The sequence below is a fragment of the Mesoplodon bidens genome (genome assembly GCF_964165515.1).
Source record: "Mesoplodon bidens genome assembly, chromosome: 20".
In the NCBI taxonomy this organism is placed as follows: Eukaryota; Metazoa; Chordata; class Mammalia; order Artiodactyla; family Ziphiidae; genus Mesoplodon; species Mesoplodon bidens.
The window spans coordinates 7206132-7223276 of record NC_138181.1 but is presented as its reverse complement, the minus strand read 5'-3'; the positions used below and the strand labels follow the sequence as shown (position 1 = coordinate 7223276).

At 36.9% G+C, this 17145-nt stretch overlaps 1 protein-coding gene across 8 annotated transcripts in view; it reads left to right on the top strand.

The window, feature by feature from the left end:
* The window catches only part of PSD3 (pleckstrin and Sec7 domain containing 3), a 559242-nt gene that overhangs the window by 254827 nt on the left and 287270 nt on the right, over positions 1-17145 (top strand). For all 8 annotated transcript variants that reach the window (XM_081221103.1, XM_081221102.1, XM_081221100.1 and 5 more), the window contains 4 exons: positions 9791-9985; positions 10091-10171; positions 12138-12250; positions 14797-14855. In XM_081221103.1, the coding sequence (XP_081077229.1) occupies positions 9791-9985; positions 10091-10171; positions 12138-12250; positions 14797-14855 (448 nt within the window). The remainder of the gene's footprint in view (positions 1-9790; positions 9986-10090; positions 10172-12137; positions 12251-14796; positions 14856-17145) is intronic.

Below are 17145 nucleotides of genomic sequence, written 5' to 3'. Positions count from 1 at the left end.
GAAAACCCCTGTCTTTTGGATCATGCCCAGAGGAGTCTGAACCTGTAGAAGGGTGACGAGTCCAATTGTTTCCTGGAAATTAGTGCTACTAAGGCACGTTCAGCCTGTCTCATTCCGTTGGTGAGCTTGGTCAGTCTCTGTACACTGCCTCGCACACGGGTGCCCTCTTCTGGAACACTGAAGGCAGGACTGAGAAAAATGAGTGAGGTGAATGGTTCCCTGAGGAGGCAGACCTTCTAGGTGATGCTTACTAAAATTCATCGTTGGTAAAGACTGAATTTTGGCCTCTGTGCTGAGTTTTGATTATTAGGTTTTGTTTATGGTTCTCTTATAAGGGCCCTGAAATCATTTGTAGGTAAGATGCAGTCCCATCTAGAGAAATGTATTCTACATAAACATCAAAAATGGGTTCATTTGAGGCAATTTTTTTTAGGAAAATCAAGTATTCATTGATACTGAGAGCTAATATTTGTATATGATTACAAATAGCAGTTTACATTTAACAAAATACTGATCTCACCTGATCATCCAAATAACCAAGTAGTAATCTTAGTGGTGCAAGGGGTGGTTGTAGTGATGAAAATGGGTCTGGTGATGGCAGCTGACATTTATTGTTTACTGAGTGCCAGACTCTGCCCTAAGCATTTACACAGATCTTCTCATTTAATCTTCATAGCACCTCGTTCTTTCCATTCTGTAGATGAACAAACTGAGGCTCACGGAGAACAATGAACTTACCCACAACTGGTGGCTGATGGAACCCATGTTTGAACTTGGCAGTCTAACTGGAGCTTTTCAACAGATACTCGCTTTTAGCATCTTCTAAATTTATAGTTGTTCCTTACTGGCAAACTGAGTGCTTGCCTGGAGAATCTCATTAATAAATTAAGGGGACCTCCTAATTCTTTCACTGTAATGGAATTTTATTCAGATGAATACTCTGCTAGACATATTTTTAGGGTGGCACATTTTGGAGTTCCTTGGTCATATAGACTCTCACCCCGTGATGGCACCCATCAGTGTGTGGGCAACTGCTGTGCCTGTCCTGAGTTCCCACAGGTAGCTCTGCCTGGATATACTGTGGGCACTTTATAATTATCATGTCTTCAAGTCTTTGAATCAAACTCAGGGTCTTTTCTCCTCTGTCTCCTGTTTTTCCCCATATGCTTGCACACTCTCTGCTCTCTCCTTCTCTAGCTCCCTTCCTCTCTTCTTATCCCTCTCACCCCCTCCCTCTCCCTCCTCTCCCACCCCCTCTCTCCCTCCCCCTCCCCCTCCCCCTGGTGTACATTCCTTCTTCTTCCTGAGGTAAGAAGAGTGCTGAGGCCTGTGTCAGGCCAACACTCTGCCTGAGACAATCTCTAGAAAGCACTACTCCCAGGCTTAACCAGTATTAGATACTATTAGGTAAATGGAACCACTGGAGGTGCTGTAGCTGTTCTGAATAACCTCATTTACGTTTCCCTCAAGATTAGGTATAGAAAACTGCTAGAGCTCATCAATGAATTCGGTAAAGTTGCAGGATACAAAATTAATACGCAGAAATCTGCTGCATTTCTATACACTAACAATGAAAGATCAGAAAGAGAAATTAAGGAAACAATCCCATTTACCTTCACATCAAAAAGAATAAAATACCTAGGAATAAACCTACCTAAGGAGGCAAAAGACCTGTACTCTGAACTATAAGACACCGATGAAAGAAATCAAAGATGATACAAACAGATGGAAAGATATACTGTGTTCTTGGATTGGAAGAATCAATATTGTCAAAATGACTATATTACCCAAGGCAATCTACAGATTCAGTGCAATCCCTACAAATTACCAATGGCATTTTTCACAGAACTAGAGCAAAAAATTTAAAAATTTGTATGGAAACACAAAGCAATCTTGAGAAAGAAAAAAAGAGCTGGAAGAATCAGGGTCTCTGACTTCAGACTATACTACAAAGTAATGAAGACAGCACGGTACTGGCACAAAAATAGAAACATAGATCAATGGAACAGATTAGAGAGCTCAGAAATAAACCCACACATCTATGGTCAATTAATCTATGACAAAGGAGGCAAGAATATACAACGGAGAAAAGACAGTCTCTTCAATAAGTGGTGCTGGGAAAACTGGACAGCTACATGTAAAAGAAGGAAATTAGAACCCTTCCTAACACCATACACAATGATAAACTCAAAATGGATTAAAGACCTAAATGTAAGACTTGATGCTATAAAACTCCTAGTGGAAAAAGTACGCAGAACACTCTTTTACGTAAATCGCAGCAAGATCTTTTTGGGTCCATCTCCCAGAGTAATGGAAGTAAAAACAAAAGTAAACAAATGGGACCTAATTAAACTTAAAAGCTTTTGCACAACAAAGGAAACCATAAGCAAAACAAAAAAACAAACTATGGAATGGGAGAAAATATTTGCAAACAATGTGACCAACAAGGGCTTAATCTCCAGAATATACAAGCAGCTCATGCAGCTCAATATCAAAAAACCAACAACCCAATCAAAAAATGGGCAGAAGATCTAAATAGATGTTTCTCCCAAGAAGACATACACATGGCCCAGAGGCACATATAAAGGTGCTCAGCATTGCTAATTATTAGAGAAATGCAAATCAGAACTGCAATGATGTATCACTTCACACTGATCAGAATGGCCATCATCAAAAAGTCTACAAATAATAAATGCTGGAGAGGGTGTGGAGAAAAAGGAACCCTCTTACACTGTTGGTGGGAATGTAAATAGGTACAGCCACTATGGAGAACAGTATGGAGGTTCCTTAAAAATCTCAAAATAGAGCTACCTTATAATCCTGCAGTCCCACTCAGGGACATATATCCAGAGAAAACCACAATTCAAAAAGCCACGTGCACCCCAGTGTTCATTGCAGCACTGTTTACAATAGCCAAGACATGGAAGCAACCTAAATGCCCATCGACAGAGCAGTGGATAAAGAAGATGTGGTGTATCAACAATGGAATATTACTCAGTCATAGAAAAGAATGAAATAATGCCATTTGCACCAACATGGATGGACCTAGAGATTATCATACTAAGTAAAGTAAGTGAGACAAAGACAAGTATTGTATGATGTCGCTTATATGTGGGATATAAAAAAAATTGGTACAAATGAACTTAATATACAAAACAGAAATAGACTCACAGCCATAGAAAGCACACTTAGGGTTACCAAAGGGGAAGAGGTGGAGAGGGATAAATTAGCAGTTTGGGGTTAACATATACATACTACTATATATAAAAAAGATAACCAACAAGGACCTACTGTATTGCACAAGGAACTATACTCAATATTTTGTAATAACCTATAAGGGAAAAGAATCTGAAAAAGTATATATATATATATATGTATGTATTACTGAATCACTTTGTCATACACCTGAAACTAATACAACTATGCTTCAATAAAAAATAAAATAAAATAATTAAAAAAAAGTTTTGATAAAAGGAATATGTTTTTAAAAGATTAGATTAGGTGCTATCTCTGCTCTGCCTGAGAAATAAAGGCTATAGATAATGGTGGCCAAGAAGATTTCCTTTCCTTTCTTAGAGGCAATTTATGCTTCTGGGTTTTAAGTGTATCTCACTTACGGTGTTGTACTTAGAACTCTTCTTGACCGACTTCATTCTGGCTTCCCTGAGTCTGCTGGTTTCAGGCCTCTGTGACTGCATCCTCTGCTGCTTGCAGAATGGCAGCCGGGTCATAGTGCTCCCTTCCAGTTCTTTTATTCCACTTGTGACTGGAGTTGTTTCCTTGCCCTCTTTGGGATTCTTCTGACTTGCCTCTGACTAGCTTATGTATGAAACTGAACTAGGTGACTGTTGTTGTTTTCTAAATGCAGGGGGCGCACCTTAGCCTAGTTTATTTTTTTATCCTAGTTTTATTACCACAATTAAATAAAAAATTAAAGACATTTAAAAAATTTAGATTCAAAGAAAATATGACCTAAGACAGTGTATCTGGTACCCTCTGCTGATGTCAGTCTCCTTAGAACTTTTCGGGATCGGTTATACTGAACTAGAAAGCTAGTGCCCCATGTCATTGCTGGCAGAACGCAGAAGACCTCAAAGGAAGTGGACACAGCTGCTTGCTCAGTTCTGCGTTCTTTTAACAGATGGCTGTTGAATAACCTCAGCCTACTCTTCTGATGTGGATACAAAGTGAAGTTTAAGATAGTGGTAGGTGAGAGAGGTGGGACTTTAAAAAAGCAGAGCTGTAATATCCAGGTGCTCTGAGAATGCAGCCGGGGGGTTGGAGTACGAGTCTTAGAAAAGCTGTTATTTCACTTGGGTTCTTGTAGGATCATTGAGTTTGCAGAATTTTGGGAACCCCAGGATTTTAGGGTGGGGGTGACAGGAGTGGCAAAGGTAAGGACATGGGAAAGGGGTGTAAGAGCATAGCTTACGTCTCTGTGCGGCCCAAGCATGAAGACGATGGAGGTGACTAGTCTAAATGGGCAGTTGGGGTTGGCTTGTGAAGGGCCTTAACGACATGCCGCAGAGCATGGGCTTTTACCTTGTGTAGGATATTTGTGAAGGAGACGTTTTATCACATCCATGGTGGCAGTATGCAGGCTGGGAAGGAAGGGTGAAAATGCAGAGAAAAGAGGATTTTCCTTTTGTATTTGAAGGACATTAGGGAAGAATCAGCAGATCATAGTCAATTGAGAGAAGATCTTGATAAGACAATAGAAAAATAGTAGGAATAAAAATTAAATCACAGAAGCAAGTCGAAACAAACCCAGAAGGAGTCTGATCGAGACCAAGCATTCAGGAGATAGGGTTACCAGATAAAGTCAGGATGCCCAGTTAAATTTGAATTTTAGATAAATAATGAATAATTTTTTTAGTGTCAGTATGCCCCATGCAATTTTTGAGACATACTTTCACTAAAAACTGTTTTTTGTTTATTTGAAATTCTGATTTAACTGGGTGTCCTATTAACGCAGTAATCAGTATGATAAAAAGGTTATGAAAAGGCCTGGTGGTCAGACTCAGTGATCTGATCCTTCTTTTGATGATATTGATGATAGAGTGTAACCACATATGTTTGGAGGTGTGAGGTGTAGGCCTTAGTGAAGCATTTATATATATCACAGGGAGAACCTTTTGGGAAGTCTTTTCTATATTTAAGTGACTGGTAAGGATTTCACCTTAGGAGATTTAAGTTACTTGATCAAGAAGAAAAGCGGAACTGTAGAAAAGAAGGGAAAATTCAAACTATTGAAAACATCTAACACTCAGCAGACTAGATGGAAAATTCAAACTGTTGAAAGCATCTAACACTCAGCAGACTAGATGGACAATGTGTTGTGTATTCCAGGAAACAAAACGGGGGTGTCCCTCCCACTGAGAGGGGTCATCCAGTTTGCTTTATCAAGTGTGAACAAGGCAGGGCTGCCATTGTTGTGTATGCTCTTGGTATACAGTGGACCCTGTGTTCTGGCTTCTGTTTTTATTAGTGCTGTAAAAACATTACAGAAACCCCAACAGTAAACACTTGCAAGAGTTTGAGGTCATAGTCATATGACCTCACAGGGAGCCAGGTCCTTGGAAGCCCTAGTGGACCAGCAGACAGCGGAGATGGGGGATGAAGAGTCCTGGGAAGGGGCTTGTGAGAGGAAGCATGGCCCAGGCGCACCCTTGGCTCCAAGATATGGGTTCTTGGTGTCTGTCGTACTGCTGGTGAGTTGGTATTGCCATCATACTGCCAGGCTTTCTGACTTAAAAGGGGCAATCTCTGTTCTTGTTCATGTTCTTCCATAAATTGTGAGTGGGGCAGAATGAAGCCATCTAGGAATGGAAGTATTTATCTTCATTTTATTCCTTATTTTCCTTTTTACTGGAGGTTTTCTCAAGAAGATCCAGAGAAGTCTGGTTCATACACATTTTTAAATTACCTCCTTCTGGTGAATGTGAGGAAAATGAGGTGAAATAGACTGGGCAGGATAGGAGAAAGAGGCAGCAAACATGAGGAATGAGAAACATAAGGAATAGGAATCAATACCGCATTTAAAAAATACAATGTCGTTAGGATAAGTCTGTTGTATTTGAACAACATCTTTGCAGTACTATGTATGTGGTATAATTACTTTTTTTTATGGAGTGATTAAATACATGCCGTGAATTTGCCCTGAGAAGTGAACAATGCTAAGTAGCAGTTTCATTGAGAAGAAAATCCTTTCTTTGCCATTGTTTTTTCTACACAATAGCTAATATGCAGAGTAAGAGAACGCACGGGAGCACAACTCCAGGGATTTTCTTTTCATAATTATAAAAACTACTTGATTGTAACTCAACTAGTCGATTGTAACTCAACTAGTTTTTAGAGTAAATATTTTACATTTTCACCATTTATTTAGGAAAACACAAAGTGTGAGCTGACCTTTAAAAGAAATGTCCTCTATGAATTTACTTACAGGTTTGCTGTATATAAAAATTTAATATGCAGTTTTCTGATAGCGTAAATTTCACAAAACTGGCTGGTAATGTGAACTTTATAAAGGAAAGTTTAGGATGAAAAAATATTTAAATGTATTTACACGAAGAATTCATCATAATGAAGCAACTTATTTTAATTGGTGGGTATTTCTTTTGGAAAATTGTTTAAGGTGGCTGATTGCTTAGGGAGGGTTACCAAACATCTTGGTTTGCCTGAGTCAGTTCCGATTTGTGTCTGTTGTCTTGGTGTTGACTATGGTTTAGCATTTGACTTTGACTTTAAAAAAATGAAGTATTATCATTAATAGTTGCAGTAGAATAAGCCAGCATGGGTTTGTAACCTTCCACTTTGTACTTTCAGCTTCTCCACAGTCTCATCTGGAATGCTTGAGTTGACGTGTGCATTGAACAGAAATTTCACATAGTTGAGTCTAAAAGACTATGTGGGATACTCTCTCTCCCTTTTCCCTCCCCTTACAGCTCCTTTCAGAGATAGCTTGTGCAGTGCTTGCTGATAAGTGAGCTTGGAGAGGGGCTGCTAGAGTCTGGCAGTGGTTGGGGACTCCGGGGACTCCGCAGCCCCCAGGCGCTCCTTGGTGCACCAGCTGGTTGTGCAGTAGCCCAGCTGCACTGAGTGATAGTGAAGCTGCCAGGCTACCACTTAGTTGGTGGATCAGTGGGAAATGGGAAATTGTAAGTTACGTAGAACAAGTGACAAAATAGAGATTAAGCAGTTCTGTTTAAAAATGTCTTCACTTTGCTGTAATGATTTTTATAAGTTTACAACTAATTTTTTTTATTGGTAATGCTTTTTTTTTTACCTTGTAACAATTATAACTCCATATTTAATGATTTTATCATCCCTGTTTCCTTTTCAGAGTGTCCTGGTTTAGACAATAAATTGTTCTCTACTTACAATTAGGGCCAAGTTAAAGAGCTATGGGATAGGGCAAGGGCCTGCAGACTAGGATTCAGTGTAGCCTGGAATGACTTTTACATTTTTAAAGGTTGTGAAAAAACAACAGAAATAAAGAAGCATGTGTGACAGGGTCCTTATGTGGCCTGCAAGTCTGAGATATTTACTCTCTGGTTCATTGCAGAAAAATTCTATGTCTGCTTTACAGTCTACAGTAAGTGTGTTGGAAGACTACTTAAGCACAAGTAGTTTACCATGAACATAGCTTTGTTCTGTTGGGAGTCCAAAGGAAGGTCTGGAAATCACAGTGTTCTTGGTTTTAGTGTTACAGATGCATGCTGCAGCACCTGGCTAGAGCAGAGGTTCTCACAATGTGGTTGTGTGGCTTCCTGAGACCCTTTCAATGGGTTTGTGAGGTCAAAATTATTTTTATAATAACAGTGCAGCACTGTTTTCCTTTTTCACTGTGTTGATACACACTGATGGTACAAAAGCAATGGTGGGGGCCTTAGCACAAATCAAGGTAGTAGCACCAAACTGTTCTAGTTGTTACATTCTTCATTGCCATGCATTCAAAATAAAAATAAAGGGCAGGGCTTCCCTGGTGGCTCAGTGGTTGGGAGTCCACCTGCCGATGCAGGGGACACGGGTTTGTGCCCCGGTCTGGTAGGATCCCACATGCCACGGAGCGGCTGGGCCCATGGGCCATGGCTGCTGGGCCTGCATGTCTGGAGCCTGTGCTCCGCGGCGGGAGAGGCCACAACAGTGAGAGGCCTGCATACTGCAAAAAAAAAAAAAAAAAAAAAAATTAAAAATAAATAAATAAATAAAGGGCAGTTTCACCTAAAGATGTCCTTGATAAAGCAATACCAATTAATTGCTTTTCAACACTTGGGTGCCTGCCTTTTTAATTTCACATGCAATGAAATGGAAAATATGTATGAAGTGCTCTCTAGGAACAGCACTCATGTAGTTTGAGTTGTGAGCTATAAACTAGTTGCTTTTTTCATGGAAATGCCATTTTCCTTCAAAGTCTGACAAACTGTGGTTTTGGCTAACATTTTCTTGAAAATAGAGTTACTTAATTACTTTAAAGAAAACAACCGTCAGTTTTTGTTGCCAATGGTAAAACAAGTTTCAATCAAAAATTAGAATTTTGGAAAACTTGTATCTACCACCAAAAGTTTAGCAGCTTCCCAGTACTTAAAGACTTTTCTGAGGGTATTAGTGGTGACATTAATAAATGTTATTTTTTAAAATAATAAGATGTGTCAACAGATATTTTGCAAGTGACCAGTTCATGTGGCAGAATCATGCCTGGGTAAGATGCATTCAAAGTGTGAGAACTTTAAAAAAAAAAAATTAATTAATTAATTTTTGGCTGTGTTGGGTCTTCATTGCTGCATGCAGGCTTTCTTTAGTTGCGGCGAGCAGGGGCCACTCCTCATCGCGGTTTGCGGGACTCTCACTGTCGTGGCCTCTCTTGTTGTGGAGCACAAGCTCCAGATGTGCGGGCTCAGTAGTTGCGGCTCATGGGCCCAGTTGCTCCGCGGCATGTGGGATCCTCCCAGACCAGGGCTCGAACCCGTGTCCCCTGCATTGGCAGGCAGACTCTCAACCACTGCGCCACCAGGGAAGCCCGTGTGAGACATTTTTAATATGAGTACAAAAAGTTCATTGATACAAGTTTAGATTCTATATTGCAGCTAACTTTTAAGAGACTACTACCACTTGTTCTATTTTGGCATCATCATATGAAAAAAGAATATCCACAATTAAGGATATTAAAATACTCCCTATTTTTCTAACTAAATATTTCTGTGAGGCCAGATTTTCTTAATATTTTCAACCCAAATGATGTATTATTACTGAGTGAATGTAGAAATGGCTGTGAGAATCCAGCTGTCTTCTAGTGTGCCAGGCATTAAAGAAATTTGTAAAAGATGTCAATCACTGTTGCTTGTCTCATTAAATATTATGTTATTGTTTTGGAAAATATAGTTATTTTTAATAAAAATGTATTATTTATATTCATGAAATGGATTTATTATGTTTAAATGAATATTTAAATTTTTCTGTTTTAATTACTCATACAGTGAATATCACTAGATATAACCTACATACATAGAGGTCTTTGGAGTCCCCTATACTTTCAAGGATATAAACATCCTGAGACCAAAAGGTTTGAGAACTGCTCATCTAGGGTTTAAGTAATCACTTCTCTAGTATGTTAAAATATAGCAACTGAAAATATTTTTATGAATAATTAAGCATAAGATGCTATCATTTAAAATAGCTTTTTCATTTGTTCTACAATATTGTGATAATTTCATTAGCTACTTTCCTTTTTGCCACACAAGGACAATCTTTTCTGTTCTTTTGTTTCCTTCTTTATCAATTCTCACAGCAATGCTGGGGTGAAAACAACACTGCTAGATGCTCATTCTGAAATGGGGAGTACTGAAATTCTGGAAAAGGAAACCTCAGGAAGTCTCAGTAATGGTACCAGCAGCAACGTAGAAGCAGCCAAAAGGTTGGCCAAACGTCTTTATCAACTAGACAGATTCAAAAGATCGGATGTGGCAAAGCACCTAGGCAAGAAGTACGTCCCATTCCAAGGATGGTGTCTGAGTGTATCCTTGTAGGCGTGTGTGCGTGTTCTGATGGCTTCAATTTTAATAACCAAGTCTATTCTGTTTTCTTATAGCAATGAATTTAGCAAACTAGTTGCGGAAGAATATTTGAAGTTTTTTGATTTTACAGGAATGACACTGGATCAGTCTCTCAGGTATGATTAAACATCACTTCTGTTCTTCTTTGCTTCTAAATAATTAATTCTGAGGAGAGAAAATAATGTGCTGAAGCTAAAATCTGATTTTTATTTTTTTAAACCCACAGTTACTTTGTGATCTTAGCTCAGATTGTATTACAGATATTAAACATGGTGAAAAGTGGGAAAAATATATTGTTTTTATGAAGTCACACATGAACTCATATCCTGCACCAAATAGACGACCTAGTAAAGAATGGTGGCAAAGTAAGTCTTGGAGAAACGGAATCTGTGGGAATTTGGTTTTTGAATGCCTTAAAAAGGCAGTTTACAGACTGTAGAATTAGATTTTCCCTAATCATTTTTTACAATAGCCAAATAGCCCTTTAAGACAGTACTTTGGAATTAACTAATGAATGGGATAAAAATGAATATCAACATAATAATCAGCAGAAAGTATCTGTAAAACTGTTTCAGTAGCGCTTTTTGCTGATCTGTTCAAGTGAAAGTGTTGGAAACACACTGACCCTCACGTCTCACACGATACCATAGTATAAATTTCTAAGCACAGCTGAAGGTAAAATCCAGTAAGCATTAATCTTATAAACTTAATAACGTGTCACAGCCTGGAGGAATTCTGAGATCATCTTGTGTAATGCTCTAGTGTTACAAATCAGGAAACTGAGGCCTGGGAGGTGAAGGGAGGATGTTCCGTTAGAATGCACAACAGTGAGTTAGTCTCTGGCTCTTTGCATGAATCAGGGGTACTCATAGGTTTGTCAGTGAAAACAGGTAAGGGTGGGGGAGAGAGTTGTATTTTTGCTTTGCTCTCTCATGTGGTTTATAAAAAAAAGTTAAGAAAAATTAAAGTTAGATCAACATAATTTAGATTAACTACAGATAAGGAAGACAGCAACACTTTCATCATTGAAATATGTTTTATTGTATGTTTCTTTCAAAAGTAAGATTTCTTAAGGCATTTTAAATGATTTTTTCCTTCCCATCTCATGTTTAGGTAAATGCATCTACTTTGTCAAGTGAGGGTCCTGGATGCATCTATAACAGACAGTACTCTCAGTGACTCTGATCTAGATTGATCTAGATTGGTATTCCTAATTTAAGAAATAAATTAGGGTTTTACTTTCCAATTTCTTCTTCATGTAGCAAGTTAATAATATATGGTGGTGATAATAGGCAAAATAAAATTAACAGAAATCTACTGTGCTAATGGAAAACTGATGAATTCATAAGAGTGCTAACAAAAGTTCAAGATGAAAAAAAAATTACATGGGACTGAGTGAACTGATGAGGATGATTATAATTTTTGTGACTTTCTGTTTGAATAATAAAAAAAACAAGTCTATTGTGCATAAGACGATATAATTGTAATTTTAATAGTGGGTCGGTGGTGATTACAGTCAAGTAACAAAATGATAAAAACCTGTGATCTTTGTCAAGTTTTAAAACATAGTCTACCGGGGACTTCCCTGGCGGTCCAGTGGTTAAGACTCCACACTGCCAGTGCAGGGGGCGTGGGTTCGATCCCTGGTTGGGGAACTAAGATCCCACATGCCGCATGGCATGGCCAAAAAATTAAAAAAAAAAAAAAAAGTTTAAAACATAGCCTACATGGTTATGCATCCAGACTTGTGTTCTTTAGTTTTTATCCGACTGATCTTTTAAAATGGCTGCTTGACCCTTAACGTATGTGGAAATCACCCACCTTCCCAAGGCTTTTTTTGATGTATTGGCCACCATGTTATTGCTCTGTCATCTTTTATATAGACAGTTCCTATAATATAAACATCAATATAAATTTATATTGAATGGCCATCTAGTAAGTGATTTAAAAAAATAACTGTAGAATATCTTACTTTGTATTGTTAATTTCTTATGTTTAAATGAATTAACTTTAACCATCAAACATAGAGAGTATGGTAACATTTTCTAAAAATTCACCTTTTCCCCCTTAATTCTTTTTTAGGTATTTCTTTAAAGCATTTTCTCTTGTGGGAGAAACCCAAGAACGAGAGAGAGTTTTAGTACACTTCTCCAATAGATATTTTTATTGTAACCCAGATACCATTGCTTCACAAGGTAATCTGATGGAAATGCTTGAATTTCTTTCTTATAACAAGGGCTATTTTCCTCAATGTGAAGGTTACATTTTATTATGGAAAATATGGAAACTTACACAGAAGAAAATGAAAATCATCTAGTTATCTCTAGTTACCTAGAGATAACTGTTACTAATAGTTTGATTTACTTTCTTCTAGTCTATTTGTACAATATTTTATGTCAAATTGGAATCAGTACAGAGTTTTGTTTCCTACTGTCTTTCCCTTTCATTGTGAGCATTTTCTCATGTTATCAAATATTCTTTACAAGCCATGATGTTTAATGGCTGCATGACATTCTTTACTCTTGTTTTAGTTACGTTTCCTCCATTTCCAGTTCCATAGTATGACAGTATACTTTCTTTAAATTGCTCATGGTTTGTCACTGAGATTTTACGTCAGTGTGCATTGTAATAAGTGAAATGCTAGTTTTCTTCTTTCTCCTTCCTATACACCTGATCTCTAAGCTTCTTGATGAAGTGCATGTATAGTTTTATGGTTAGTTCTGGAAACATTTGCAAATCTCACTGGAGTTTGTGATGTGTCTCTGGTGCTTTTTTTGGACATTCATTATTACAGCACTGACCACTGACTCTGGTTTATGATTTTAATGATCTATATTTGTGTTTACTATTTTAAAAAGCAACTTTAAACTATTTAATTTTTGATATACCCTATGAAGAGAGGTCATTTCTCTGTTCAATTCTTGTAATAAAGCAAAGTTTTCAGGGTTTGAAGTCAAGCATATTCACTTACAATTGGAGTATCTTTCGTAAACTTACAAGTTCTGGAATAAATCACTGAGACTAGATGCACTAGAAATTATAATTATCTCTTAGCTTCCGTATTGCCGGTTACCATTGTGTCAGTGTACTTTATAGTGACTCAAGTGATTGCTCCTGCTGCCTCTGCCCTGCGGGCTGTAGCTAAATTAACTGATTGTTAAAGTCACATTCCTATCCGTAAAACAGGAACTGTCTTTATTCCTTTGACTATATGTAGACCATTTATTCACTGTCTGTATCACTGTTGGCCTTGACTAGAGAATGAAAGGTATAGAAGTGGATTGTTTTTATTAGAACCTTCTTCAAATCTAAGAAGACGTTGACATTACTAAGTGAAACAAGGACTACGGATTTGTGTACTCAATTGGTTGTTGATAAGGGTATTTGAGAGTTAGCTGCTCAGTTTTATAAATACATTCAAGAATTTGTTTTATATATATTTAGAATACTGGAATACATACACTTTTAAGCATTTAGTAGCATCTACTTAGAGATAGTCCACTTAAGAGAAATCACCTACTGAACTCAGAGGCATAGTTTGGAAGATAAGCTATCTTTAATTCATGAATTCAGTAGTTGGACAAGCTTTTTTGTATATTTAGTATAAATAAGATTTTTCTGCATCTGCAACTGCTATTGTCTACTCTACTTGGATTGAGAATTGCAGGGAGAGAATAAGAACTAATCCTAAGGTTTGGAAGTGAGAAGCTTAACTCTTAGTGCTTTTTCTTTTCCTTTCTAAAGTAAGAAGAGAAAGTGATGTTTCCATATAAGTGTGAAATGACCTTGCTGGTTTGGGTAACTTTTTTCCCCTAAATATTAATTTTTAAATCTTCAGTGATTATTTCAGTATTTCATTTTTGTCTGATCCATAGCATCCTGGACCAGTCAACCTAAATGTTGCCTTTAAAGAATGGCAAGAAAAAGGATAACTATTTCTGTCTATATATTTTTAGCCAGAGAACTAATACCCAAAGAGTAAACATTGGAAGATGCAAATCTTGGTTTTCTTTAACTTTTGCTTCTTTCCTAATTCACTTTCTTCCCAGAAAATAAAAAAAGTAACAGTATTAAATAATTTATTTTCATTTCTATATCTTATAGAAAATTGAGAAACTTTAAATAAAAAAGATAAATATTATAATTTTACTATCCAGAGATAAAAATCTCTTTTAATATTATGTTATATATCATTCTAGATGTATTATGTTTAAATAGAATCATACTGCATATAATGTGTTTTTCATGTAATACTTTATTGTAAAATATCTTTCCATTTCAACATGTATACTTGGACCACATTTTTAATAACTTCAACATAACAGAATTGTGTTTTAGGTGGGTTGTATTTACTCATTCCCCATTGTAAGCAGTCTTTCTTTAGATATCCTTGTGTTTTGGGTAGCTCCTTATTTCATTAGTATAAAGCCCTAGAAGTAGGTTTGCTGTGTCAAAGGACACTGTTTCAAAGCTTTAGATATATACTATCAAATTGTCCTCCAGAGGTAGGAATAATTTACTTCATCACCAGTAGAGTCCAAATCTGTGCATTGAGATCCTTTTAATAACTTTTTCTTTATCTATTTTGTGTTTCCCCAAATGAATATGATTAATTTTGTCTAGCCACAGTATTGCGTTTTCATAGGTTCTTAATTAAGCATAGGTATGCTATTTTAGTGATACTGAGGAGTCCAACAGGCAATAGTGAATTAATGCTTTCTGCCCTTGTCTCTTTTGTTAGATGGAGTCCATTGCCTCACCTGTGCAATGATGCTTCTTAACACAGATCTCCATGGCCATGTAAGTGTAGGTGTGTGAAGAGCTGTCTTACAGAGCTCCAAAATATTTTGGGCCTATCTTTGCTTCTGTGTTCATACGTGTTTATCCTCTGCCTCCCTTTACCTCATTCTCTACATGGCAGGTAGGTAAGCATAAACCTTTGGAAAAAGAAATAACTTATTCTACATGCTAGCACTGAACACAATTTTAAGTGAATTCCATACGCCTACACGTCTGGAGTTGTTCTAGCTGTAATGTGTGTTCTGTATCTTCTTTCTCCACTAGATGGCAGAGACAGAGCTTTTATTTATGTTTTTTGTTTTTGTTTTGTTCTTTGCTTAGCTACTAGGGTTGATATAGAATAGTGGAAAGAGGATATAAGTTAGATCTGAAAGTGTCAACTATGTTTTCACTAAATATAGTAGTAAGTCTTAAAACTCAGACTTTTTTTACACTCCTCAACTTACCTGGTCTTTTGCTAGTTGAAATATCAAGGTAATCTACCGTCTCATCTTCTATTTAAAGTATAGGATGAACTTACAGAATTTAGAATGGTATGTAAACTTTCACCTTTCATAGAAGTGGAATTTTAGCATTTACTTGAACTGTTCATATTAGAGAAAATAAGAATGTTTTAGTTAAATATAGATCAACATGTACTTAGCACAGAAATTATTTCATAGTCCCAGGTCCATTTATTTTGAAGAGAAAATCATGTTTCTTATAATTAAAGAGTCTACATCATCCCTTGATTTGCTATATGATTTATCTTACAATTAAGAAACCACATTAAAAGAACTAAAACTTAGATATTGGTCCTAATTTGTTCTACTATTCCAAAAGGTCCCACCTTATTTTAAACATGGTGCTCCTCTTTAAGAGAGGCAAAATGGAGCTGTATGGGGTCATTAAGATGGACTGAGGGGGGAAGAACGGTTCTACTGTCAAGAAAGTGAAGGAGAAGATACAGTGATAGAATCATAATTTCAACATCGTCTTCACAAATCTCACAATACTCAACTAGGAAATTCCTTCTGCAGTTTGCAGGAGGTGAATTTAGAACACGTTAGTGACTTGTAGGCATATGTAACTTGTGTCCTGAGATTATATAGCCTGAAAATGTAGATGTTCTCAGGGGACATTTGTGGATAATATGTCTTGTGGAAATGAAGGTACTGGGATTCCCACAGTGTGAGCCTTGAAATGAGTGTTAGAGTCTAATATTCATTCAACTTGATATGGGGATGACCAATCAGTGTACTGTCCTAACCTCTGTTTTCCTGTTAACAGTGAAGCACATTTTCATTGCTTTCTTCTCTGTTCATCTTGTGATAACAGCTGCAACTCTGTCCCCTGCTTTTCCTCCCACTCAATTTCTTAACCTAACTGTCAGCTGAAGGAAACACTTTTGATTATGCTTGTCCACATATAAACATTAATCCAAGCCAGTGCATCCCAGCACGAGGACTCTTCTTCACATTGGATATCTAAGGTCCCATCCACATATGATAGTTGTGCATTTACTCTCTTTTGACTGAGAGAATGTGTAATAATGAAAAAAGGAATCCAGTAACAGTTCGATTCTTATTTAAAGGTTGGGGATGTCATAGAACTTCTATGGAGGTTGCTAGATTTGTGGGGATTTATTTCTATTAAAAGCTGGATTGCTTTTTAAAAAGCTAATATTGCTTTAATAATACTTTCAAATAAACATGTGTCTTATTAATCACAATAATTTGAAGCATAGCAGTAAATAAAGGTGTGAGGTTTGTTATTTATTCAGATAACTCCGCATGCTTGATGTCCAAACAAGCCATGGGCACCCCAGGGCCTCTTGTACACAGGTTCAGAACCACAGATCTTGGATTTGCTTTTGTCTTCCACATTTGAGGAATTAAAAGGAGATTAAATGATGCACTTCTTTTTGGCAACTAGGATATAAGAGACAGTTTATATAAATGAACAGTTTAATATTATCTTGATTTATGCCAATCGTACATAATAACAACTGGCTATAGTGGCAGAATTACATATGAGGGAGAAAATTATGAATGCAAGTAAATCTCTCTGTATCGCCTTCAAAATCATGTTTTTAGTGATTATTAGTTCTCAGGTTTGTTTTTAAAAATGTGTGCTACATACTTTGGATTGTCTGTCGTTTAAGTTTTGTATATTAGACTTTTTTATTCTTATATACAATGCATGCTGTTACAAGTCTGTTGAAAATATAGTAGCTATCATAAAAACTAACTGTGTGAAAATGTGTTTCTCTTCTTTTCCTCCTCTGGATTCATTTTAAAAATAAATTTTC